The sequence below is a fragment of the Triplophysa rosa genome, linkage group LG18, assembly GCF_024868665.1.
Source record: "Triplophysa rosa linkage group LG18, Trosa_1v2, whole genome shotgun sequence".
NCBI lineage: Eukaryota > Metazoa > Chordata > Actinopteri > Cypriniformes > Nemacheilidae > Triplophysa > Triplophysa rosa.
The window spans coordinates 12644839-12671244 of NC_079907.1; the positions used below are offsets into that span (position 1 = coordinate 12644839).

At 39.7% G+C, this 26406-nt stretch overlaps 5 protein-coding genes across 7 annotated transcripts in view; 2 read left to right on the forward strand and 3 right to left on the reverse strand.

Moving 5' to 3' along the window:
• gip (gastric inhibitory polypeptide) overlaps positions 1–15575 on the forward strand; it is a 39745-nt gene extending 24170 nt beyond the window's left edge. The window contains exons 2-5 of one of the 2 annotated variants that reach the window (XM_057358956.1): positions 14675–14769; positions 14885–15022; positions 15105–15203; positions 15283–15575. In XM_057358956.1, the coding sequence (XP_057214939.1) occupies positions 14684–14769; positions 14885–15022; positions 15105–15203; positions 15283–15292 (333 nt within the window). In that variant the 5' untranslated portion in view covers positions 14675–14683 and the 3' untranslated portion in view covers positions 15293–15575. Of the gene's footprint in view, positions 1–14667; positions 14770–14884; positions 15023–15104; positions 15204–15282 lie in introns of both variants that reach the window. The other variant, XM_057358955.1, reaches the window with a different exon arrangement.
• On the reverse strand, positions 6950–9453 carry LOC130569532 (alpha-N-acetylgalactosaminide alpha-2,6-sialyltransferase 1-like). The gene is made up of 6 exons (XM_057359232.1): positions 9283–9453; positions 8903–8966; positions 8510–8608; positions 8271–8433; positions 7935–8004; positions 6950–7090 (listed from the first exon to the last, which is right to left on the reverse strand). Exons 1-6 carry the CDS (start codon positions 9451–9453, stop codon positions 6950–6952), a joined length of 708 nt encoding a protein of 235 aa, XP_057215215.1.
• LOC130569359 (matrix-remodeling-associated protein 7-like) lies at positions 10076–13613 on the reverse strand. Its single transcript, XM_057358954.1, has 4 exons — positions 13197–13613; positions 12350–12482; positions 11741–11837; positions 10076–10434 (listed from the first exon to the last, which is right to left on the reverse strand). Exons 1-4 carry the CDS (start codon positions 13506–13508, stop codon positions 10320–10322), a joined length of 657 nt encoding a protein of 218 aa, XP_057214937.1. The 5' UTR covers positions 13509–13613; the 3' UTR covers positions 10076–10319.
• A 505-nt stretch (positions 15576–16080) lies between the features above and the next one.
• snf8 (SNF8 subunit of ESCRT-II) lies at positions 16081–18216 on the forward strand. The gene is made up of 8 exons (XM_057358256.1): positions 16081–16421; positions 16505–16555; positions 16672–16810; positions 17272–17376; positions 17541–17613; positions 17702–17843; positions 17919–17993; positions 18072–18216. The coding sequence occupies exons 1-8, from the start codon at positions 16368–16370 to the stop codon at positions 18207–18209; spliced, it is 777 nt and encodes a 258-aa protein (XP_057214239.1). The 5' UTR covers positions 16081–16367; the 3' UTR covers positions 18210–18216.
• A 783-nt stretch (positions 18217–18999) lies between these two features.
• On the reverse strand, positions 19000–26365 carry calcoco2 (calcium binding and coiled-coil domain 2). Of its 2 annotated transcripts, none has more exons than XM_057358254.1 (14): positions 26252–26365; positions 25710–25823; positions 24878–24980; positions 24290–24450; positions 23977–24102; positions 23116–23196; positions 22745–22860; positions 22563–22632; positions 22301–22456; positions 20376–20561; positions 19658–19744; positions 19367–19544; positions 19245–19270; positions 19000–19163 (listed from the first exon to the last, which is right to left on the reverse strand). In XM_057358254.1, the coding sequence occupies exons 3-14, from the start codon at positions 24897–24899 to the stop codon at positions 19005–19007; spliced, it is 1368 nt and encodes a 455-aa protein (XP_057214237.1). In that variant the 5' UTR covers positions 24900–24980; positions 25710–25823; positions 26252–26365; the 3' UTR covers positions 19000–19004. The 2 variants fall into 2 exon arrangements, with proteins under 2 accessions (XP_057214237.1, XP_057214236.1); XM_057358253.1 differs by having other exon boundaries at positions 25710–25905.
• Between the last annotated feature and the right edge of the window lie 41 nt (positions 26366–26406).

Here is a 26406-nt window from a genome sequence, read left to right on the forward strand (position 1 = left end):
CAGCACTGAGATCTAGTAATACCAGAACTGATATTTTGCCTGAATCAGAATTCAATCGAATATCATTTATTATCTTTATGAGCACTGTCTCTGTGCTGTGATGCTGATGGAAACCAGACTGATAATTGTCCAGGTAGCCATTTGAGTTCAAGAATTTGGTCAGCTGATTGAAGACAACCTTTTCAATGATCTTGCCTATAAAAGGAAGATTTGATATTGGTCTATATTTAGACAGTAAGGTTTTGTCTAGATTGCTCTTTTTTAGTAGAGGTTTGACAACTGCAGTTTTTAGGGACTCTGGGAAAGTTCCTGAAAGCAGTGAGGTATTTACTATTTTTAGGAGATCTGCTAACAAACAGTTAAACACTCTTTTGAAGAGTTTCCTCCAAGGTTTAGTGATCAATTGTCTGAAATTCAGACAGAGTTACAAATGTACAGTATTATGTACTGAAGTCAGACTGACCTGACTGCCGCATGGAGCTTTGCTGATTTCCATTCTGATATTATTGATCTTCTCAAGGAAAAAAGTTGCACATTGCATTTGTCATCAGACAGCATTTCCCTGGGAACTTGACTCTGGGGATTTGTTAGTCTCTCTACAGTTGCAAAAAGAGTGCGAGTGTTATTTATGTTGCAGTTTATAATGTTAGAGAAAAAGTTATGTCTAGCTTTGCCCAAGTCAACATCGAAGGCATGCAGACTGTCTTTATAGATGTTATAGTGAATGTGGCAAGGGAGGTGTGGTTTAGCGAGGTCTGCGCCGAAGGGAGGAGGCGCAAGAAAGACGGCGCGTAAGTAGGTCAAGTGCACATTAAGATCACCTGTGTCTTGTTACAGTGATTGGTGAGGAGACGCTTTAAAAGACAGCAGCAGACGACAAGGAGAGAGAGAGTGGCTGGGAAGACGCAGTACAGCATCCTCCATAGAGCAGGAGAAGGCTTTGTTTGTGTATTGCAAAATAAAAGAGTCTGCATCTCCCAGTCACGCCGACCCCGCCTCCTTTCTTCCTCTCTTTTACGAACTGTATTACACTGGTGCCGAAACCTGGGAAGAAAGGAGTGAGCTGCCGCCGCCATGCAGTCCCCGCCAACCACGCCATTTGCGGACGTGATCAAGTCGCTCGCCGGTCTTCACCGCGAACACCATCAAGCGCTGCTGAGCCTGCGGGAAGACCAGGAACGGTGCTTCCAAGCCCTCGTCCAAGCTCAGCAGGAAGACCGCGAGTCGTTCCGGAGCTGGTTGAATCAGGAAGGAGCCACAAGGGAGCCATCGGACGCACCCCCAGCTGCTTGCTTCCCACTCCATAAAATGGGGGCTCAGGACGACCCGGAGGCTTTCCTCGAGCTGTTCAAGAGGTCCGCAGAGATTTCGGGCTGGCCGCTGGACGTTTGGTCGGCGAGTCTTATCCCCCTGTTAACGGGGGAGGCCCAGTTGGCCGCTCAGCAACTGCCAGTCCCGAATCTCCTCGTCTATGCGGACCTCAAGAAGGCCATCCTCCAGCGGGTCGGCCTGAGCCCCGAGCAACACCGGCAACGGTTCCGCTCATTGGAGCTTGGGGAGTGCGGCCAGCCCTTTGCGATGGCTCAACAGCTCCGGGACGCCTGCCGCAAATGGCTGATGGCCGACGGAAGCGACGCCGAGAGTATCATCGACAAGGTGACGCTGGAGCAGTTCGTGGCGCGGCTCCCTTCGAAGACCGCCCAGTGGGTCCAGTGTCACCGGCCGGCGTCGCTGAGTCAGGCCATCCAGTTGGCGGAGGACCAGATAGTGGCGTGCCCCGGGGTCGGCTTACCCTGACCATCTATCTCTCTCTCTTCCCCTATGTCTTCTCCCTCTCCCCCCAAACCTGTTCCCTTTCCCAGATCCCGGACGGGCCTCGTCCCCAGGCCAGCTCCCCGGACCCAGGAGACAGCCGGAGCTGCCACGGGCCCTCCCGTCCCTCCAGCCTCTCCCCACCAATCTTCTGGCCTACTTCCTGCCACTAGGGCGGTGGAGAAAGCCTGGGCCAATCTGTTGGCGGTGCGGGGAGCCGGGGCACACTATCGACCGCTGTCCCGTGATGGAGGTCGGTACAGTGATCCGGATCCCCGACACCCCACAGATTGCCCCCGATCCGGTTGGCCTGTATCAAATACCCATGAGTATAAAGGGGGATGCGTATCAGGCTTTGGTGGATTCAGGGTGTAACCAAACCTCAATTCATCAATGACTGATTCAATCCATGGCAGGGGATACGAGCCGCATGGTTAAGGTACGGTGCACGTGCACGGGGACGTGTTGAACTACCCCTTAGTGTCTGCCAATACAATTCCGGGGACAAAGGCATAGTGTAGAGGTGGCGGTTAACCCGCACCTCCGACATCCGCTAATTTTGGGGACGAATTTGCCAATGTTTCCTGTCTTATTGGGGCAATTGTGTGCGGATGTCTCTTGGGGNGGCGTCGCTGAGTCAGGCCATCCAGTTGGCGGAGGACCAGATAGTGGCGTGCCCCGGGGTCGGCTTACCCTGACCATCTATCTCTCTCTCTTCCCCTATGTCTTCTCCCTCTCCCCCCAAACCTGTTCCCTTTCCCAGATCCCGGACGGGCCTCGTCCCCAGGCCAGCTCCCCGGACCCAGGAGACAGCCGGAGCTGCCACGGGCCCTCCCGTCCCTCCAGCCTCTCCCCACCAATCTTCTGGCCTACTTCCTACCACTAGGGCGGTGGAGAAAGCCTGGGCCAATCTGTTGGCGGTGCGGGGAGCCGGGGCACACTATCGACCGCTGTCCCGTGATGGAGGTCGGTACAGTGATCCGGATCCCCGACACCCCACAGATTGCCCCCGATCCGGAAGGCCTGTATCAAATACCCATGAGTATAAAGGGGGATGCGTATCAGGCTTTGGTGGATTCAGGGTGTAACCAAACCTCAATTCATCAATGACTGATTCAATCCATGGCAGGGGATACGAGCCGCATGGTTAAGGTACGGTGCACGTGCACGGGGACGTGTTGAACTACCCCTTAGTGTCTGCCAATACAATTCCGGGGACAAAAGCATAGTGTAGAGGTGGCGGTTAACCCGCACCTCCGACATCCGCTAATTTTGGGGACGAATTTGCCAATGTTTCCTGTCTTATTGGGGCAATTGTGTGCGGATGTCTCTTGGGGGAACCGAGGCCAACGGAAGGGGGTGGTCACGCAGGTGGGAGAAGTTGAGCCGGGACCACTGGGATCTGACTCAGGGGAACGGAGCGCCATAGAGAGTCAACATCTTTCTCGGTGCGACGATTTTCCCCTGGAGCAGTCTCACGATGAATCGCTCAAACATGCATTTGATCAGGTCCGTACCATCGACGGACAACTTCTCCACTCCGCGCAACCGCTCGCCTATCCGTATTTTGCCATTTTAAAAGACCGGTTGTATCGAGTGACCCAAGACACTCAAACAAAAAAGGATACAACCCAGTTAGTGGTACCAAACAGCAGTCGGGAAATGCTTTTCCAGACGGCTCACTATAATCCAATGGCCGGACACTTAGGGCAAACAGCAACAGTAAACCGTCTAACAGCCCAATTCTTTTGGCCGGGCATTCATGAGAACGTGCGCAGGTGGTGCGCGTCTTGTCCTGAATGTCAGTTGGTAAACCCACCGGCCATCCCAAAAGCACCATTGTGCCCTCTTCCTCTTGTTCGGGTCCCCGTCGAGAGAATTGGTATGGACCNCTGAATGTCAGTTGGTAAACCCACCGGCCATCCCAAAAGCACCATTGTGCCCTCTTCCTCTTGTTCGGGTCCCCGTCGAGAGAATTGGTATGGACATGATCGGGCCATTAGAATGGTCGGCACGAGGGCATCGCTTCGCATTAGTGGTGGTGGATTATGCGACGCAATACCCCGAGGCAGTGGCGCTCCGCAGTATTTCCGCGAAAAGCGTAGCGGACGCACTGTTTTGAATCATCTCCCGCATGGGAATCCCGAAGGAGGTTCTCACGGATCAAAGCACGGCGTTCATGTCACGGACCCTCCGCGAACTATATGGACTGTTGGGCATTAAAGCGATTTGTACCAGCGTCTTATCACCCACAAACGGACGGGCTGGTCGAACGTTTTAATCGCACGTTGAAAGCAATGATCCGTAAGTTCGTACACGAAGACGCCAAGAATTGGGATCGATGGCTGGAACCCCTGTTATTTGCCGTGCGTGAGGTCCCGCAAGCCTCCACTGGGTTTTCCCCCTTCGAGCTTCTCTATGGACGTCAGCCCCGTGGGGTGTTGGACGTCCTAAGGGAGGCTTGGGAGGACGGACCTTCAGACAGCAAAAATCTAATTCAGTATGTCCTGGACCTGAGAGCAAAACTCCACACGTTGGGGCGGCTCTCAATGGAGAATTTGTTACAGGCCCAGGACAGACAAAGCCGACAATATAACAGGGGTACCAGATTGCGCAAATTTGCACCGGGAGATAAAGTTCTTGTATTGCTCCCCACCTCAAGCTCCAAATTACTCGCCAAGTGGCAAGGGCCCTTCGAGGTCACACGGCAGATAGGCGATCTCAATTATGAGGTGGTACGATCGGACAGGAGCGGGGCACATCAAATTTATCACCTCAACCTCCTCAAAAAATGAAGTGAGGCGAACACGGTGATGCTGGCAATGGTAGTGAGGAGAGAGGAGGATCTCGGGCCAGAAGTGAGCAACAAAATGGAGCCGGGCTGACGGCTAACCCAAAGAAGTGTGCAATTGGGCGTGTGGAAGTAAGGTATCTGGGCTTCCACTTGGGTCACGGTCAGGTGCGTCCCCAAATTGATAAGACGGCAGCGGTTGCGACCTCACCGAGACCCAAGACCAAAAAGGAGGTGAGGCAGTTCCTGGGTCTGGCGGGATATTATAGAATGTTTGTGTCTAATTATTCTGACCTCACCAGACCGCTGACTGACCTCACTAAAAAGGAGGCACCTGATACCGTCCAGTGGACGGAGCCATGCCAGCAGGCTTTTACCCAGGTGAAGGCTGCTCTGTGTGGCGGGCTGTTATTGCACTCTCCCGACTTTTCTCTTCCCTTTCTGTTGCAGACCGATGCGTCGGATCGGGGCGTGGGAGCGGGCTTGTCCCAGGAGACGGAGGGCGAGGAACGGCCGGTGCTGTACATCAGTCGTAAGCTCTCAAGGAGGGAGACGATGTACAGCACCATCAAAAAAGAATGCCTGGCGATCAGGTGGGCCATCCTCACCCTCCGCTATTATCTCCTGGGGCGCGAATTCACGCTCTATTCGGACCACACTCCCCTCCAATGGCTCCACCGCATGAAGGATACCAACGCGCAGATCACCCGTTGGTATCTAGCTTTACAACCCTTCAAATTTCAGGTGGTCCACAGACCGGGGTCTCAGATGGTCGTAGCCGACTTCCTTTCCAGGAGGGGGAGGGGATGCTGCAGGCCGGATGACGCCTCGGCCTGAGTCGGCGGTGGGGGTATGTGGCAAGGGGGGTGTGGTTTGGTGAGGTCTGCGCCGAAGGGAGGAGGCGCGAGAAAGACGGCGCGTAAGTAGGTCAAGTGCACATTAAGACCACCTGTGTCTTGTTACAGTGATTGGTGAGGAGACGCTTTAAAAGACAGCAAGAGCGGACGAAAAGGAGAGAAAGATCGGCTGGGAAGACGCAGTACAGCATCCTCCATAGAGCAGGAGAAGGCTTTATTTGTGTATTGCAAAATAAAAAAGTCTGCGTCTCCCAGCCACGTCGACCCCGCCTCCTTTCTTCCTCCCTTTTACGAACTGTATTACAGTGCACTTCAATCTTTGTTTTTTGCCAAATACGCTCAGCTTTTCTGCATGTTCTTTTCATGCTTTGTACTGCTGGTGTGTTTCTCCAGGGTGCTTTACATCTGCCAGTTATCACCTTGACCTTTACTGGAGCAATGGCATCGATAGAATTTTTTACTTTTGCATTAAAGCTATCAAGGAGAACATCCATAGAGTCTACAGATATATTTGGTGACAAAAACCTATCATTCATAAATAGTTCACTGGTGTTCTCATTTATGAATCTCTTTTTTACAGAGACGGGTCTATCTTCAATGGCAGGACTGATTTATATATCAAAGAAAATACAGAAATGATCAGACAGTGCCACATCTCTAATAATAGTGGATAAAATGTTTTGACCTTTGCTAATGAGCAGATCCACAGTGTGTCCACGATTGTGTGTGGGACCGTGCACATGCTGGATCAGATCAAAAGTGTTTAAAACATTTAAGAGTTCATTTGCAGTGTTGTTTTCTGTCTTGTCTACATGAATATTAAAATATCCAGCAATAACAAAGCAGTCAAATTCTGAGGAAATAGCTGATAGCAGTTCTGAAAAGTCATCAACAAAGACTGGGGAGTATTTGGGAGGTCTGTAAATAATTGTAAACAGAATGCGTGGTGCACCTTTTAAAGCAATACTCAAGTATTCAAAGGACAGGTAGTCACCAAGTAACACTTGCTTGCATTGAAAGAGATCTTTAAATAGAGCAGCTATTCCACCACCTCTCCTAATAGCTCTGCAAACATTTATAAAAGTAAAGTTTAGGGGGGCAGATTCATTGAGGATTGTAGCACTACAACTAACATCTAACCAAGTTTCATTTAGAAACATGAAGTCCAGTTTGTTACTGGTGATGAGGTCATTAACCAAAAAGGATATGTTTTTTAGTGAACGGATGTTCAAAAGTGCTAATTTCATAGTAACTGTTTTTTGTTTCTTACCCCTGTCATTCTCAGAGTGACATCTAATAGGCAGTAGATTAGATAGGTTTGCCATACGACTGGAAAGGGCCTTAGTTTTTCGCTTACTTATCAGGACAGATATAGGGAAAACTAAAAGAACATTGGGTTCCCACTTGTTCTGTAAATATTTGAGATTGTTGCTGTTATCATAGCGGGGACCCAATTCATATCCGTTACCAGTGCTCTTTGCAGTCTTGTTTAGTCCACCTCCAGCAGATGGGGGTTTGTGTGATCCCTGGCGTTGCGGCAGAGGCCGGAGAGCTCTTTCAGAGGGAACGGGTTGGCTAGGTTGACCCAGAGGCTTTGGTGGTTGTGGGGCCCGTCGTTTTTTAGTTGAAACTTGTGGACACGCGACAATAGAGTAGGAGAGTTTTGTTCCAGCAAACATTAATCCATTTTCTCTGAGAAGCTCAAAAGAGATGATGTAGGAGAGAGGGAGAGAGTGTGTAGTTATAAGCAAACTTGACCAATCAGGATCCGAAACAATTATATTGACACTTCAAGTGAAATATCATTTTATATCTTCGGACAAGTTATTGTACTTGGAAAAGTGAATGACAAATTTACTTGTCCGAAGGACAACCACATGACAATGCTTAATGTCAAGCCCTGTTTTAACGACTATAAACAACTAATAACGACTATATTCAACAATTTCCTGACTTCAGTGTTGTAGATCAATTGTTGAATATAGTCGTTATTTTTGTTTGTTTGCGCACAAAAGTAACCTTTATATAGTTTAGGCTGAACCATTGGCATGACATGGACTATTTCTACGATGTCTTTACATACTTTCTGCGCTTTGAAACTCAATTGCGTTGTAGTCTATGGGGTAAGTCATAAAGCTCCCGGACCTCAACAAAAAAATCTTAATTTGTGTTGTTGTCTTTGTGTTTCATTGTATTGTTTTGGATTTGCATAGTGTATCATGTATGGTGTATATCGCATACTGTATGTGTATATTGTTGTATATTGTATAGTAATGTAGCATATGGCATAAAAACTTGTTTTTAAGTGTATTTGTATTCATTGTTTTTTTATCATGCAAGCATCTTGCGCCACCAGAAAAAATAAAGATTTTATCTATTTGACTTTTATTTCTTCTCATCAGCTGTATGATTCACTTATTGGCATCCTCTGCTAGAAACAGAGCTTGATGTCATACCGTGCACCCTTAAAGTACCCTGAGGCCTCTTTTCCCTGTAGAAGGCCCTGGAGCCACTGGAAGTCCCTCAGGCATCATTTTTGACACCCTACGAGACAACATCAGTTCTGTTAAACAAAGCCACCTATCTTGATGAAACATGTTAGTGATTTTAATAAATATTTTGCTAGGCAGTTTGTGCAAACAAATTCAGGTATGTCATGAAAACTGCTGGAATCCATTATTGATATTAACATCTATTTCAATCAAAGAGCCTTAATTATAATGTTCTTTCAGCTGTTTCTTTTTAAACAAATTCATTCTCATCCTTCTAAGTCAAGGATCTTGTCTGCACCCACAAACATTTCTGCTTACCGAAACACATAATCATGAGAGTCGATCACTTTGCCCGAGTTATTGAGAATGCCACCCGAGCCCAATACTGCACAGCGGATACAACCATCCTTTGCTCTTTCAGGCACAGGCAGTAATATTGAAGACTTTGGCTTTGGTATTAAATCAGCTGCTGGTTTTATATCTTCAACAAGAAGCAAAAAATAAATAACACGTACAAACAAACAGGACCCAAGCCAGAACTTATCTGTAAATTTCACCATCATATCTGTACTCCATAAAGCCAAAGGGATTGTTGAAGTGTGCTAATCTATTCCATTCTGTTGTATTGAGTTGACCTCTGTACAGCCATAGTTGAAGTCAAAGTCATGGTCAAAGTCTGCTTTATTGTCAATTCTGCCACATGTACAGTACATACATATAGAGGATTGAAACTGCGTTACTCTCAGACCCATGGTGCATACAAATAACACTACACAGAATAAAAAATATATATAAAAAATACAGCTTATTTTATGTACTGTATGTAAAATACAACTATTACAAGCAGGGATATTTAAAAAAAGAAAAAGAAGAAGGTAATGGCAGATAGAGTGCAAACCAGTGAAATATACAACAGTGCAGGTGTAAGGTAGTGCAAAGAGCTTATTGAATGTCAGGAAGAAAAGCTTCCTTGAACTTGAGGTCCTCTGTGTTTCGTAGTGACTTTGAACAGGTCTATGCAAGAGTCGTTTTAAACAAAGTATAAAATTGTATTTAAAAATTGTATATTATATAGACCGTTTCATCGGCCGCGCGTGCAGTTTAAATATACTGGAGAGGCAAGTTTAGCCAAGTAACAGTTCTTTTAGGTTTCTTTTGATTGTTATCAAAAATAATCTACAGGCACTCTATTGTTTTTGAACATATACTGGAAGTTCAGTTGGGGTCACAAAAGTGTGCATGCGCAGTAAAGTTTGTTTATGTTGTTAAGATGAAACGGTCTATAAAATATAAATGGCACTGTGATGTCTGAATAGAACAAACAACTTACTGGTTTTCTTGCTTCAGGGTCTTGTAAATCAACATCTTCAAAGTCCCACCTAGGTAATTTTGTGAAATTCTTCTTGTAAAGGATTGGTATTGACGTTGTGTTGTCTTCACGTTTAGCAGACAGGTTTTCAGCTTTATAGAGACTTGTAGTTCCAGATGATGATAAACTCATCGTGGGAGTGATGCTGGTTTTAATCATAAGTGCTTGATCATCTGTATGCTTGAGGGCTTCTTTCCAAAGAAATTCTAAATCCAATACTTTTCTTTTGAATCTTTAAAAATAACAAAGAAACAGAAAACGAAAAGCAAGAAATGTATTTATCAAAATAAATAATCATTTAAATATACAATGCAGTACAAGACGATGCAGGAGTCAGGCCATGTTCACTTGATCTCTAAAACATTATGGTCATCATGCAAATTTTCAGTAACACTGCACATTTTTAGACTTACCCATTTCCATGTTAAGAGAGATCCATCCAAATAACTCCATAAAACAGAATGCAACAAGTCACACAGACTAACGACAGAATCCGAATTTTCTGCATATTTTATGACTGACCTTACCTAGGTCATGTGCGGAGAAAGACCTCACTGCTTTTTAACACCAATGTTCAATTGTCATCTGCCTATTGAAACGTGCTGCATCATCAATTTGTGTTTATTTTTGGGCTGTAGCCCACCCATCAATATTACATGACAACTCAACCTGCTTCGGCCAACAAGAATGCACGAGCATTAGCAAAACAGACAAAAGATTTCTATTTTATAATACATTAAAAGTATTTTATTCATAATAAATTACATAGAGAAAATAATCGTTAAATAATAATAATAATAATTAAATAATATCCATGATATCTCAAAACAACTAAAAACTACCATCTACTTGTAGGTACTTTAGGTTTGAGATTCCTAAATGGATATATTATACATTATGTAAGTACATTGTACAGCAATTTATAGTACAGTATATCATAATAGTATAATACATAATGTATATGATAGACAGACAGAAAAAGTCTGAAAAAAACAGACTTAAATAGAGTAGAGTTTAAGCTGTTCTTCCAAATCGCTCTGTGTCACATCGCCAAATGTCTCTTGTTTGTCTCGGAGTAGCTGGAAAATGGCAGCTAGCTGATCTCGCTGAACCCTGTAATGAAAAAGCTCATTCATCTACTCACTCATTGAAATAAATGTTAAATCTATATGTTATAAACATAAAAACAACACTACAAATAATACCATTCATTTAAACAATTTATGACACTACAGAATTTACTTCATTTGGATTGCATTTTATTGCCTATTTACTGTAGGTAAATAAACGGTTAAATAAAAAAAAGATTTTGTGGTGATTAATGTTCTCAGTGGGTTTAAAAAAACAGGTATGACATGCTCATCTGGGTTACAATGTATATTGTCTTTCTATTAAACAAGCACGCCTTTTCAAATATTTGCCCCCGTCTTGACTGTCTTGAATGTGGGACTAATGTTTAGTCTGTCTTAATCATTTATTTGACTAGAAAATATTGCCTGCTAAAGAAAATGTGTTTACCAACTAACAAATGTCGAATCATGAACCAAACTAAACCTGCCATTCCATATTTAAATGCAAACCAGAAATCTATATCTTTTGTAATACTCAAGTGCAAATAAAAGTGGTATATTGTTTTGGAATGTCATTAAACCCTATTAGCAAACCGTGCAAAGCTGCATTATGTACTGATCATATTTACTTAGGAACACTAAAGCTCTTCGTCATGGATTGGCTGTTTGCGTGGAGTAGTTAAAGGTCAAATTTTAAATTAAAGTACATTTTACCAGAGTTTTAACACAGCATATGTGAAAGGCTGAATAAATTGTATTCCAACTCATATACTTACTTTTTTTTTAAACTGACATAATTTCTCATTTTAGCAAAATGATCAAGCACAAAAGAGAAAAACTCAATATAAAACGAAGTAACTACCACTATCAGACATCTAGTCAACATGTTAACCTGGATACAAGAATGTGTCTAACCAAGGAAACAGATGAAATAAGATTGTGTGTGTTTGTTTTAGGTAAAAGTTCAAGAAGGGTTGATCATATTTAATCCAAGTATTCAAATAATAATGTAAACAAGGTGTAAATTCCTATTGTGTCTCATTAACCATACTGTCCATACTGAAGGATTCATCTTTGCAGAGTTAAAAAAACTGACTCAATGACTTTGGTCAAGTGAAATTGTTGGTTTTTATTTTGAGATTCTTGTCAAGAGAAACCATGGTACCTTTTTATCATTCCCTTCACTTGGTAATTTGGTGATTTATATATGAAATGGTACATATTACTAGTAAACACTTCAGCAAAGATTTTGAGTGTTTACTTGTGTGAAATGGCTATGCAGTAAGGCTAGATAAATAAGGGGAACAAGGATGACAAGTAATTACACGACATTTCATTGAGAAAAATACCTCTGCTCTTCCTCCAGTTCTTCTTTGGTCATCATCTTTTCAAGCTGACTGGCCCTCAGTATGCCAGCCATGTACTTTAAGGGCTTCTCTTCAGCATCTATTACAAAACAAAAGAATTACAGCTATAAGTCAAGTAGAATGTTTGCAGGCTAATTGTGTCATTTTGCAAAACATAAACAACCAGTTTATAAGTCATAGCGAGCTAAAAAAGTTAGGAAATGTTTATTATCAAGTTAACCAAGGAAATCTCACATATCTAAATGATTGACAGACAGTTAATAGCTGACAGTTGGTATAATGTGATTTAATCTACAGTGATAGATCGTAGGATCTGAATTTCTTAATAGCACAATTCAATGACTATGACAGCTGTATGAAAAATATGTGCTACAAGCAAATAAACTTAATGTAACTTTTTTAAGTTTAAGTTCTTCTATATTAAGGTAACACACAAAAACTATTAAGTAATTCAAAAACGATTCAGTTTTTGAAAATCAACAGGTAAGTAGTTGGATATCACACCTATGAAACAGTAATCCAAAAAAGTTGTTTCATCCGCCTGTGGCAACAACCTTAAGCAAAACAAATAAAATTTAATTATTATAATACCAGGTGACAGGTTATAATCCCTCAGTGCATTTCTCATCCCATACTCTGATGAATTCTCTTCCTCCCATCCGCTGCTGCTTCTGTAATCTGCACAGTCTGACCTGCAGACTTCATCATGATCTGGGCTAGAATCCTAAAGAAGAGACATGAATTAGAAACATCCATAAATTAATAATTTAACATATACAGTATATTAATGAATAAAAGGCAAGTGTGTTAGAGCACACTTAGACAGGTGTTGTGCAATGTAAGCCTAGAAATGTAAACAAAGAGTTAAACAAATAAACAACATAAGAAACATAAATGAGCCTGTGTGACGGCATTACAATTACAAATACAAACACGCTTAATAAACAAAAAAATAAAATGGCCATTCCATGGTGCACATTAAAGGGATACTTCACCCAAAAATGAAAATTCTGTCATCATTTACTCACCTTCACGTTATTCCAAATCGGTATGAATTTCTTTGTTCTGATGAACACAGAGAAAGATATCTGGAAGAATGCTTTTAACCAAACAGTTCTTGCCCCCCATTGACTCCCATAGTAGGAAAAATTATTTTATCTTTTTTTTTGTTCTGTTGAACACAAAAAAAGATATTTTGAAGAATGTAGGACAGAAAACAGTTCTGGGGCACTTTTGACTACCATTATATTTTTTCCTACTATGGTAGTCAATGGGGGGGAAATCTGTCTGGTTATAAGCATTCTTCCAAATATCTTTCTCTGTGTTCATCAGAACAAAGAAATGTACACATATTTGGAACAACTCGAAGGTGAGTAAATGATGACAGAATTTTCATTTTTGGGTGAAGTATCCCTTTAAAAGCACAATTAACCCTTACCGATTGAATAGTTTCATCTTTGGGTGTATTTGCATTAGATTGATGCACCGTCTCTGGATGATGCGTTGCATTGCAGTTTGTTTCATTGTTGTGCGATTCTTCTCCAGTGTCTCTGTCATTCACAACAGTAGTGGTCTGATGCGTGCACTTTGATGGCGCACGAGTGATAACTGCTGCTACAATAATTGCAAGCAACGTAAATAACAAAGCTGGCAAAAATAAGTCTGAGGATGCCTCCATTATGTCTATGAAATAACTTACTTTCTTCTTTGCTGACACGGGTAATTTAATAATTGCATGCTTTTCAAACATGCACCTGCGAAATTATTTATCTGTTTCTGAAATTACTAAATATAACTGTCTTGACCAGCCCTTGATCAATTTTTCGCTAAATGTTTTGTTGATACTGACACCGGAAGTTACAGATTTCAAAATAAAAGCTTCGAAATGAACAAACGGTCTTTCGAAGAATAATTTTCTTTTTATCAACAGTTTTTACAAAGCAAAGAGATTTGTTTTTATTAAATATATATTAACTATTTTATCTAAATCTTATGATTTCACAGTGCACAGTGGTGATAACCACACAAAATAATTGTATTAAGGATTTATAAAGTTTTTTGCTACAAAGTTCTTCATTTTAAAATGAATGCCATAAATCTGCAACAAATTAAGCGATTTAGACTGGATTGAGAAAGGCTAAATTAAAAATATGTCAAAATCACACATGCATTTAAAATACTAAACATGTATTTCTGTGGCCAGAACTTCTTTAAATGCTTGCTCAATTCAAATAATGTATTTTAATGCTGTGTAGTCTTTGTGAACATGAGCATATATTTTATTTGTTTATTTGTGATTTGTTTTCTTTTTTTAAACCATGACTCCAACTACAATAAAACATGTCCAGCCTTTTCCTTAATTATATTCATCACCACTTTTATATGAGTACAAGCATGGATCTATGAGTACAAGAACACAGAAACCTTTTGGAATATTTAATGTGTTTACTTTTCCTAGCCTGACACATCTTATCTTTGTATACACGTACTTACTCCTACATCACACACCTTACATTTTCAACCAAAACATATTTACCTTAAAAATCGGATGGATTCAGAGATATGTATTGCAGTTCCAAGAATGTTATTTTTGCTGAATAAACATTTTAAACTGTGATTATAAGCGGAAACAGGCTTATCAGTATTTTTCTCAGTGTATCACCCTTCATAATCACTCCTATTAATTGTTTTAATGATGTGGAAGTAAGTTTTTGTTTCTGGTGGAAACGTCCCTCACATTGTATAAAAGACAGATTGATCAGCTGTAAAGCTGTAGAGTAGAGTTATATTAGTGTAAACCAGCACAGATACCAGAACCATCACGGGTCAGGAACTAAAGACAATTTAATTCAGCTGTTTTGTTACTCAACTCCTGTTATCAGACTAACTTAGCATGATTTGTTTTGAAGGAAACAGAAGAGGAAAATGAACACTGCTGTATTTGTGACGGTTTTTATATGCTTGGCCAGTGCATTGTCAGCAGGTGCAGGATGCCAACCTGTTGACAGCAGGTAAGCAAAATCATTTACACATGACCAAATCATTTTCAAAAAGGGTTATTTTAATACATTCATGTGTCACAAAGATAAGACACAAATTCATTTCATTTTATAATGTCATGAATAGCTCAATCAATGACATCCAAAAGCTGAGCCGTCGTTATGCTGAATCAACCATTGCGAGTGACATCAGTAAAATCATGGACTCCATGGTTCAGAAGAACTTTGTTAACTTTCTGCTCAATCAGAGAGAGAAGAAGAGCGAGTAAGTTTTTAGAAACAAAAGCCGCAGATGTTTTTTATGATACATTAAAAGTACAGAAAGCATTTGATGCTCATTTCTACAGACCAACTTTATTGGGTGATGATCCAGACTACCGCATCTTCAATGATCTGCTGAAAAAGGAGTTCATGGTGTGGGTTCACAGTAAAGGAGATGGTTTCAAGTAAGTTACCTTCTGCAAATTAAATTTGTATAACAATGATGTACCCTGAATTTGACTGTTTTTCTCCCTTGACCCACAGAAACCAATAAAGCTAGACGGAGTTTGCAGTGGAGAATAGAATCCGGCTCTGTTTTCAAGCTTACTGCTTTCTGATCATTTATTCTTAACTATCTTGTAATGTCTCTGAATGAATATCTAACAATAAAATTGTTCTTCAAAATAAAAATATGTTAAATAATTGTATTATTCATATAAATATTGCCACATGGGGAACTGTATTTGTCATTTCGCTTATGTCCTTCTGAAACCTCATATCTCCATATTTTTTATTTTTAGCCAATATCTAACCAATAAAAAGCGTTATTTGTGCACAGTATTTAATCATTTAAAAAATACAGTGTTTTTCAATGTCTTGAAGCTTGACACAAGAAATAACTATAAAAGGGTCGTCTTTTTCAAGGTCTTCTTTTCAAGGTCTTTCTTTTTAATGGTCTTCATAGCAAAACCAAGAAAGAGAATTAAAAATGTGATAATTTACTGACGTCTGAAGTAGTGGTGGTCCATCTACAGCCGATAAAATAATAACAATAGAGAGATGGTGTGGAGATGTTTTATGTGCATTCTCAAATGTCTGCACAAGAATATAGGCTACAGGAAACCTACATATCATCCCATAAATAATTTGTAATATCATGAAGCAAAAAACCTATTGGATATGTTTGACATGTTATCAGTACTGCTCAGACACATCACTCTTCATCTGGCTTTCATAAAGTGTTGTTGAGATCAAATGGATTTTGGCAGAGTGGTGTGAAATTGTGGCATTGTCGTTTGGTATCCAGATCGCTAGGTGGCGGTATTTAACATTCTCGCAACCCAAACATTTATAGAAGAAAATAAATCCACAGGAAGTTCAGTTTACACTTCTTTAATGTTTGTTTCGGATGTCTGGAGTCAAATAGTATTTTAAATAAAATGATCCCGTACATCATTTTATTATAACTTTAATCGTTATGTCTCGTATTTAATGTGTTTTGATGTTTGAAGTTCGTGAACCATTCAGGAAGTGACTAGGAAGTCAGCACTGCAGTTTTTAGAGAAGGTAAACAACACTTATAATTAGGAAAGTGTTTTAGTCATTCCTGAAGCAAATATTTGGGTGTCATGCATAGAAGAGGAGTCGGAGCTGGCGCGATCGCCAAAAAGAAACTTGCAGAGGTATGATCCCGTCCCGTAAGAAAAAGTCACAAGGCAAATAATGTTGTGTTATGATCATCCCACAAAATTGTTTTTGGTTACAGGCAAAGTACAAAGAGAGAGGTACTGTCCTGGCTGAGGATCAGATTGCACAAGTGCGTAACGTTATGTTTCCAAGATATGCATGTCGTGGATTGTTGTTGGCTTTATACAAACCTAAATGGTGCTCAGCGAAAAGCCTGTTATAATCCGAGCTGTTTTGTTCGTGTAGATGTCAAAACAGCTGGAAACCTTCAAGACCCATTTAGAGGAGTTTGCCAGCAAACATAAACAGGAAATCCGTAAAAGCTCTCAGTTCAGGGTGCAGTTCCAAGAGATGTGCGCCACCATAGGGGTCGACCCACTTGCCTGTACGTATTTGAAATACTTTTAAAAGGATTGTTTACCCTAAAATGAAATGCATGTCATTTATTCATCCTCACATGGTTCAAAACCTGTTTATGATTCTTTCATCTGTGGAACGCGAGAGAAGAGTTTTTAGAAATGAATGTGGTTTTGTGTCCATGCAATGGAAGTCAGTAACATTATTCAAAATATCTTCCTTTGAGTTCTGCAGAAGACAGAAATTCATACAGGTGTGAAAAGACATGAGGGTGAGTAAATACTGAAAGAACTTTCATTTTTGGGTGAACTTTCGCTTTAAGCCTCTGAGTTGGGATGTGACTTGATGTAAATTTGTGATTAGTGTACACAGAAAGCTTGTTTTCAAATATTAAAGAGTGCCTTTTTAGTAAACCAAACAGTAATGAAAAATACTAACACAATGTACGATGCCATGAACATAATTCTCTTATTGCTTAACTATGTGTAGCTGGAAAGGGATTTTGGTCTGAGATGCTTGGAGTAGGAGATTTCTACTATGAGCTTGGTGTGCAAATTATTGAAGTCTGTTTAGCTCTAAAACACAGAAATGGTGGTAAGTAATTTTGTTTCACACATAATCAATAAAACAGGCCTCATCATAATTATACAGTATATTCACAGAAAGCCATTCATATCTTCATAAGACATTACATGTCTGTGAACAAATCTCATACTTATTTTTATATGACATCTCTTAAATGAAATGATTTTTTGCAGGACTCATCACATTGGATGAACTTCATCAACGTGTCTTAAAAGGAAGAGAGAAGTTTGCACAAGACGTGAGCCAGTGAGTGTCTTTGATTTTCTATACATGCCGCTCTTTAGCTGTTTTACACAAATGTATTTCAATATCACCCATATGTGATATCACTCAGAGATGACTTAGTACGGGCTATCAAGAAGCTCAAGGCTATGGGAAACGGCTTTGGTATGATTCCTGTCGGAGGCTCTTATTTAGTCCAGTCAGTACCAGCAGAGCTCAATATGGATCACACTGTAGTTCTCCAGCTAGCAGAGGTAATCTACATTAAAGACAAACATTTCTAGCACCTTTACAATCGAATCATGTCAGATCTGATCATTGCCTTACAGAAAAAGGGATACGTGACCGTGAGTGAGATCAGAGACAGTCTCAAGTGGGAGAGAGAAAGAGCGTGTCATGTGCTTGTAAGTGTGAAGGAAACAATTTAGGCAGCATTCTGTTTTTGTATATCTCTTAAATTGACACATTGGTGTTGTTTCTAGGATCACCTGCTGAAAGAAGGCTTAGCATGGCTGGATTCCCAAGCTGCGGGAGAGCCACAATACTGGCTGCCTGCTTTGTTCTCAGAGCTTGTATCGCAAGACGTTACACCTGAAGAAGCCAACCAGATGACACCTTGAACACAAGACGTTATTTTTTAAACACATGGCAACAGTGAAGGGGAAGTACAGAACTGGGGTCAAAGAACGTCAGTGACATTGCAGAATGTTATTCGAGCAAAGTTTGCTTGAGTAAATACGAAGAATAAAATATCTACCTTATCAAATGTACATAATCAAAAAACAATCACATTTTTTATACATGTTTATTATTTAACACACCATTTTCCACTGGGAATAAAAATAAAGAGACTACAAATAGTTACTATATTGTTTTATGTGTATTATATATTTCTCCTTGATAATAAAGAAATGTCCGTTTAACCATTTAACGTTTTTTTGTTGTTGTTTTTGTCTTCAATAACAACAGAATTACCATTTAAAAAATTGGTTATTTCTAATTGCAGATTGTAAAGTCAGCCAGCTATTATCACAAAATAAACAGTCTGGGTAAACAAGATCTAGATACAGAGCAAAAAGGTTTTGCGTCACCCTTAAGGGTTTATTCTGTGATAATGGCTGGCTGAATACATTATCCTGCTTTTACCTGGCTTACCAGAGAAATAAATAGATAGGAAATGGTAAATTGCATTTTACGTGAAAAGAAACTATGAAATACAGGCATGAAGTAAATTGAATGTATCTAATAGGTCAATTATAGTTTATAAATCATTTGAATGTCGATCAGAGCAACAGACCTGAATCAAGTACCCCACAGAGTTGTGTTATAATAGCTAATAGTATAACAGAAATAATGTATATCTACAAAAACGCGACTATACATGATAAAGATATTTCAGTTAAAAGTTAATTGGGTTATTCTTCATGACTATAGACGTGATCTTCAAACAGTTGCTGTTCCCAGTCATCACAGATCAGAGTGCAGAATGGACACACTTTGTGGGACAGCTCATGCTGTGCAAGTTCATCCTCGCTCATACCAGGAAAGCTTTCCTGGCAATGCAGGCACTTCATCTACAAATAAAGAAAAACATTTCAATCATTTTGCTGCTTGGATGCTCAGTTTTATTGTGGATTTTGTTATACATTCCTTACCTTGTCCTCTTTTCTTGATTGATCTCCTATGAATAAAATATCTAATGAAGTTAACATGTCTACAAGACAATCGTGGAAAATAGCGTCTGCTACAGCTTCCTTTATCAATTATTCTCACATACCAGTCATGTCATCAATGCTCTCGTAGAAAGGATAATCGGGCGGGTACGTTTGCTCTTGGGTGTTGCTGGAGGCAGGTGGGCTCTGTGGGTTGGGTAGCTGCTCAGAAATAGCTGCAACGGACGCCACCTGGTAGTCAATCACCGCCCTGTGCAGTCTTGCTACTTCTGCCTGAAGTTCCTAGAGATAAAATGATAAAAAAAGAAACATTGTGCACTGACAATGAATTTAGCACTGACAGAGAGCGAAAATAGCATGGGATGTTTCATCTGTGGCATCACAAAACAGATTACCTCATTCTTTTCAATAAGTGTCTGCTTGTCTGATCTTGATGTCTCTGCCATCTCATAAATTTTGTCTTGTGCCTGCTCAAGTTGTGCCTGTAATAACAGATACAGTCAAACCATCGTTTATTCAGACACCTTCAACATTTCTCACATAATCGCAGTTTATTCGCTATGGTTTAGAAAATGGTAATAAAATATCACAAGAACTCAAGAGTTAAACTGATAGAAAGGTAATGGATTAGGTTGAATAGCTGTCAGCTGTTGAATTTAAGTACAAAATGAGATAATAACAATTTAGGGCAACCAATTACCAAGCAATGCTTCATTTTGTTCAGTGTGTGGGGTAGAAAGGTCACATTTGCCATTAAAGAAAAAATGCTTCAGCAAAACATGGTCAGGTCAAAGTGTCTGAATAATTTTGATCAATTTTACTAGTAGTCCACTGTATGAAGAATCTTTGGGTAAAAAAGTCACAGTATTTTGCTATACTCACTTACATAAATAGACTACAGTGTCTTACACCCACTAGTAAAAAATAACCATAAAAAATATCTGTCTGAATAACTTTTGGTTTGACTAAAAGTGAAAGTATGTAGCAGCAACAATCAGTAAGTATGTAGCACCACCAATCAGGATGAAATATTTTGACTTTTTAAACAAACTGCTCTCAACATTAAGTGTATTCAATTCATAAAAACACAGAACAAGGCACAGGTCAAAATACCTGGATTTTACTGTGTTTTTCAGCCTCAGCTTCATTGACGGCCATCTCTGCCAGCTTCTGTTTCACCTCCTTCAATTCTTGCTCTGCACTTTCAGCACGTTTAGTGGCTTCTTTGCAATTCTGCATCTCACTGCGCAGCAGCCCTCTGGCTTCGGTCAGCTGAGTGAGCAAGGCCCGAATCTGGAACTGAGAGAGGATTTATTATACTTGATTTTATATACACACATACTTTATTAAAAGATTGTATGCTTGCATTTAAAAACAAGCCAATTAGAACTGGAGTTTATGTCAAAAGTTAGCTTTGAGGTTTGAAGCCAAACACTGACTAATACCATCTACTCCCAGGGTTGCCAAGTCTGTGGTTTTCCTGAGAAATTGGGCTACTTTTGAATTGTTGCTGCGGTTTCTTTTAACCGTGGAAATTTTTCACCAGCAGTCATTTTTAAGATGAAATGAGGTAACTTATGAAAACAGACTGTCTTTATGATTACTACTATACAGTGTTTTTTTAAAGAAGAAATTACAGTTAATGTAAATATCTATTTTAGATATACAGAAGTGGAACATTTTTGCTGCGTCCCATTTCACATCCTATCCATCCTAAATAGTATTCCAAAATAGTAGTAGTAAGTTATAGTGAAATGAGTATTCTTTAAGTATCCGGATGGTCTACTGTTTCCGGTGAAAATTCAAAGTGCAGATCCATGGACACTCATAATGGACACTAATAATATTACCCACAACTCACCGCGAGTAGGCAGAGTTTAGTGATGCTACACTGCATTATTAAAATCAAATAAGTGATGCTTTACTGAATTAATAAATGTAAGTATACAGTAAACATTACATACGAAATAATATATGAATAAATACTTAAACGCAAAGACGGTCTGTATTTTGATGATCGTGACTGTTAACAATAACAGAGTCGTCTAGGTAACAGCAGCCACTTCCGTTTTGCGTTACACCGTGTCTACACCGGACGTGAATGGCGCGACACGACACGACAAAAGACATTAGAAACGCATTAGAACCCATTATAATTTTAAATTTTGCCCACACTGGATGCGGTGCGTCCAGTGTAGACACGGTGTTAGTATGTCCCAGTGCGTGCAGACTGTTTTGCTGTGCACACAAAATGTATATACTTTTCCATAACAAAAGCAGTACATACTTTAAGGGCATATTATAAAACGGTCAGTTCTGGTCCTTGATTCTGATTGGCTGAGCGGAGTTCTAAGCCGTTATAAAATACCTCATTATAAAACGGTCAGTTCTGGTCCTTGATTCTGATTGGCTGAGCGGAGTTCTAAGCCGTTATAAAATACCTCAATATATAACGGCTGACCGCACAACATAGCCTAAATATCATTTTATTTACTTTATTTTATGAAACCTTGCTAAGCATATGGAATAACCGTTTTATAAAAGCAATAAGCCCCGTGAAGCAGTGGGTTACAGTGCATTTTATAACAGCTACGGGGTTTTAGGCACTCAGCTTCACGTCGTGCCACAACGCCCTTAGCTGTTATAAAATGCACTGTAACCCACTGCTTCGCGGGGCATATTGATTTAGTATAAGTAGGTGAACTGGAAGCAGAATTTGAGCTTAGGTACTGTATTTGGGCTTTTTTAATGCAGATTTGGCAACCCTGCCTACTTCTGACTAGTATACAGGTAAGCAAGTGTCATATAACATGCATGGGGGTAAAGTACTTAAAATGCTACTGGTTTAAAAAAACTCTCAACAATTTCAAGAAATAGGTTAACAGAAAATAAAACAGAACTTTTAAACCAGGCCATGGGAGACTTCAAGACCCACAATATGGCAACATGTATGTGTACGCCCCTTCTAATGAATGGGTTTGGCCAATAAAAACTTTGTTGCAACAGTTGCTTGAAGATTTCAAATAGAAAAGTCTCACTTTTGTCTCATTATCTTCACCCCTGAGCTCTGACATGGATGCTTGTAACACTTTGTCTTCGCCTTTCTTCTCCTCTAGAGTTCTTTTTACTTTGAGAAGCTCTTCGATTTCTGCATGCAGCTTTTCATTGTGTTTCGTGCTGCTTTGCACATCCACCTGAAGTAGAACAAGTGCATTGACATAAATAAAATAATTATTTATGGTATTTATTGTCACGCAACAGTTTTTACCCAACACAATTGTAAAAATGTTGTTTGCAAACCTCAAGCAACTTGACCCGATCCTGCAGTTTGTTGTAATTGTGTTCTGTTTCTTTCAGGCAGGTATTTAGCCTCGAGAAAAATAAATACACCAAAATCGATCACTAAATCTTTTCGCACATATGCGTTGGCACAAAAGAGGTCCATGATGATAATACAAAAAAATCAAAGCTCAGAAACTCACTTGAGGTTTTCGGCGAACTGGAGCTCCACCTGCTGCTGTAACTCTGCCCTTTCCTGCTTAAGCAGCTTGATCTTTCGAACAGCCTTGTCAAAGTTTTCATGTGGAGAGGTCAGTGACTGTAAATACAGGAGAAATTCATTTGTTGAAGTTATAACTCATGAAATTCTCAGTCAGACCGATAAAATGATAGACAATACTGTCCATGATTGATTTATTCTGTGATTTACTGACATAAAGTAAGTGGCATTTGTTGGGCCATGTGATTTAAAGTTACTTTTACTGTAAAACACCGCTCATTTATTTGTGCAAACCCTGGAAAAAATGTGTGTGCTTCTTTAAAACAATTACAAAAAGAGCAGCTCTCTGTTTACCTGTTCGGTGATGGTATAATTCGGTATATCTGATAGGGGTGTTTCCGGTTTTTCCTTTGACTTTAAATCATCTACGCAGCTCTGCAATTTTGAAGACACGAGAACAACAATGTACAATCGCAGCTTGTTGAACTAGTAGAACAACCTTTTATACTACACAATAGGTACACAAAGACAAACATTTAAAATAAACTGTGATTTGACATGCTACAACACCCTGTGGGACCGGAGATTGTGAAAATAATGTATATTAATAAAGTAAAAGGTTTTACACACAGCCACAGAAAAAAATAAGAGACCATTCCAAATTTTCATTTAATCAGCATTTCTACATTTACCAATATTTTGGCCATTCCAGTTCAGTGTCTGTAGAATTTCAACAAAATCAAACCTCAGGAGTGACAAAGTCATCCAACAGCCATGTGAAAGACTGACAGCATGACAAGACACATGAAAACTGTGATAGAAATCGAGGTTATCACATAAAAATATACTGTATTTATTTTTGAACTTCCCCTATTGTATTGCTTGAAAGCGAATATGAACTTGTTTTCTTTGCAGTATTTGAGGTCTGAAAAATGTAGAGCATCTTTACTGTCATTTTGACCTCTTACTCCTGTTTTCATTTTCTGCAAATAAATGCAAATATAAATGTTTATTTGAAATTTGGGAGAAATATTGTTGTAATGGTCAGAATGAGACAAAAATGATCATTTTACCTGAACACAAACCTATAAATAGTAAATTCAGAATTTTTTTTTTTGGAAATGGTCTCATAATTTTTTCCACGGCAGTATATGTGTATTGTTGTTATATAATCATGCCTTAAAAAACACAGTATGTTTATAAAGGCTGACCAACCTTCATACGACAAATCTCATGCAGTCTTTCGTCCAGCTCATTTTTCAGGATCTTATTTGATTCTTTTAAGGACTCGATCTCTTTCACCAAGTCCTCTTTCTCCTTTTCCATCATTGTTGCCTGTTCCTACACACAACAACATTAAAGGAAACTTGTAATTGTTGATATTAGCATTTTTATAAATGTTCAATTGCAGTTTCTTAATAGGAAAACTAATAAGAGTAAGATAGTAAGATTGGATTGTGCTACAAAAAAATCAACTTCAACATTATTTGAAAGTAAAAAATAATAAAAAGAAAAACAGAATACGTACCTGTGTTGTTACGACTAAGAGATCCTTCTCCAAGCTGCAGTCCAGACTTATTTCTGCATGGTTTTGAAAGCAGAACGGAGTGCTGGCTCCTCTGACATGACCATTGCTATCCACATAGCAGAACTGATAAAACTCTCCATCGTCTTTAGGTAGATAGCTCTCTGAGACAAAAGTCAGTGGAAATGAGTGAGTTTTGTGTAACATGTTTGATTACACATTCACTCAGGAGCAAGATAGAGCCTTTCTTACACTCTGGGTTCACATACATATTTCAATGCCAAGAAAGAGCTTATCATGAAAGCACACCAAGTTCTTTTTGAGACACATGATGCATTGCAACAGGTCCCATGATTTAAGTAATTTGATAAGTAGATGTGGACCAAGGTGATGGTTACTCACTCACTTTACTAAAAATAGCAACAAAACATCGCATCAATGCGATTGCATGATGCACAGTAATCACATGCAGTTATCACGACTAAAAATCCCAATTCAGTTCATGGAAAGCAGGTTAAATATGAAATTATAAAAGGGTTATGTAATCTTGACTACAAAATGTGCAGTGATGGGTTAGCCAGTGGTTCTTACCTTTGAAAACCACTTTCTGCATGAGCCCTTCAGGTCCGATTTGGTCCAGGCATGGTTCCACCCATTCATAGCTATAATATCTCTGTGTTGACTGCCATCCAACCTGTATATGTCCCACAGATCATGCAGAAGAGAAAATGGTCTTTTTTTTACTTTAAAAAATTTAAAAGTCTTGGAAAGTAATCCAAGATCCAAGCTAATGTAATCCCTGCTAAAGAAAACAATAGAACCCTCCCCAAAACACAATATGATATGATGGATGTAAGGGTTATAATGGGAACTGAATTGGATTTAATGTAAACTATAGGGTGTCTACTGGTATGTGATGGAATCTATTGGTGGGATGTTATCTGGCACATGGGAACCAGGAGAACGCCATTAAATCCTACTGGACTAACGCCCAGAACACACTACAAAAAGGAATTTTGTAATGGTATAAATGTATTTTTCCAGCAGTGATGCGTGTGTGTTACAACAAATATATTCATATCCTCCCCCAAAGAAGAGGTCAGGCATATGGATAATTTTGTTTGCACTAACTGTATCTGTACAAACATATAACAATATATTGAATATGATAATGTTCTTGGTGTTCCTTTCCATCTAAATGAAATGTTCAATCAAAACATGTTCTTGAGAATGTTATCCATGCTGCAAAAAATAGATCCCCTCCCAAAACGCAACAGAACATTGGATTTGGGTTATTGGTTTTAATGGAGACTATAATGGTGGTTACTGGTGTGATGCATTCTATTCCTAACATAACAAATGAGCAACTAAAGGAAATCTGACTCATGATTTCACTTTTTCGTGCCTTTTATGGGTTACACACCTTGAAGATACCGATCCAGTCTCTCGGGTTGGGCTGTAGGCCTCCGGTGATCGTATACCGACAGGTCACTGCCACGTTTGGCGGATATGATGGAGGAACATCGTTAAAAACTACCTGCGAGAACGAGGATGTCTCCATGACCACGGGGATCGTCTCATCAACCTCTCTGTCATTCATCGCTTACGACACAATCACTCTTATAATGGTCAGGAATAAAAGAAAGCGATATTCATTTAACTTTCACCAACTTCTGGTTCAAACAACATCGGAGAAAACTTTCACTTTCGCTATTAGAAAATCCCTACAAACAATGACAAACAACTGAATAATAAATAAAGCACTGGTTTTCTAATGTAAACAAGTAGGCTACAAATATATTTTAACAAAGTAAAATTTGTTAATACAAAGATACGATAAAATAACTTTGATAAAGGACAAAAGTCGCAAACAACGCATAAACAAAACAATCTCTGATGTGTTTGTTCGTGTAGTTAGGTTATATATTTTTTTTAAACAAACAACCTCCAAAAATAAAATGTTACCTGAACCTTCTCCCAGACCGTGTTGAGAGCAGTGAAACAAGAGTGATGCTAAAAATAAGAGCAAAACAGAAACACGCCGGGATTTGTAGTTCACTGACAGTGTCAATATCAAACTACAGGATTTCCCCCTTGGTCGTGCATTACGTCACGTACCT

What these genes read in the sequence shown, in the direction of transcription:
- LOC130569532 (XM_057359232.1), bottom strand. Translation starts at nt 9,453, where the DNA reads ATGAGTTTATCATCATCTGGAACTACAAGTCTCTATAAAGCTGAAAAC. An exon ending in ACCCTGAAGCAAGAAAACCA is followed by an intron (nt 8,967 to 9,282) that starts GTAAGTTGTTTG and finishes ACTCTTGCATAG; the next exon opens with ACCTGTTCAAAGTCACTACG. An exon ending in TATGGAGTACAGATATGATG is followed by an intron (nt 8,434 to 8,509) that starts GTGAAATTTACA and finishes TTCTTGTTGAAG; the next exon opens with ATATAAAACCAGCAGCTGAT.
- LOC130569359 (XM_057358954.1), bottom strand. Translation starts at nt 13,508, where the DNA reads ATGTTTGAAAAGCATGCAATTATTAAATTACCCGTGTCAGCAAAGAAG. An exon ending in AAGATGAAACTATTCAATCG is followed by an intron (nt 12,483 to 13,196) that starts GTAAGGGTTAAT and finishes TCTCTTCTTTAG; the next exon opens with GATTCTAGCCCAGATCATGA. An exon ending in GGATTATAACCTGTCACCTG is followed by an intron (nt 11,838 to 12,349) that starts GTATTATAATAA and finishes GTTTTGTAATAG; the next exon opens with ATGCTGAAGAGAAGCCCTTA.
- snf8 (XM_057358256.1), top strand. Translation starts at nt 16,368, where the DNA reads ATGCATAGAAGAGGAGTCGGAGCTGGCGCGATCGCCAAAAAGAAACTT. An exon ending in CCAAAAAGAAACTTGCAGAG is followed by an intron (nt 16,422 to 16,504) that starts GTATGATCCCGT and finishes TTTTGGTTACAG; the next exon opens with GCAAAGTACAAAGAGAGAGG. An exon ending in AGGGGTCGACCCACTTGCCT is followed by an intron (nt 16,811 to 17,271) that starts GTACGTATTTGA and finishes AACTATGTGTAG; the next exon opens with CTGGAAAGGGATTTTGGTCT.
- calcoco2 (XM_057358253.1), bottom strand. Translation starts at nt 25,886, where the DNA reads ATGAATGACAGAGAGGTTGATGAGACGATCCCCGTGGTCATGGAGACA. An exon ending in TCTTAGTCGTAACAACACAG is followed by an intron (nt 24,103 to 24,289) that starts GTACGTATTCTG and finishes TGTTGTGTGTAG; the next exon opens with GAACAGGCAACAATGATGGA. An exon ending in CACTTATTGAAAAGAATGAG is followed by an intron (nt 19,545 to 19,657) that starts GTAATCTGTTTT and finishes TTTTATCTCTAG; the next exon opens with GAACTTCAGGCAGAAGTAGC.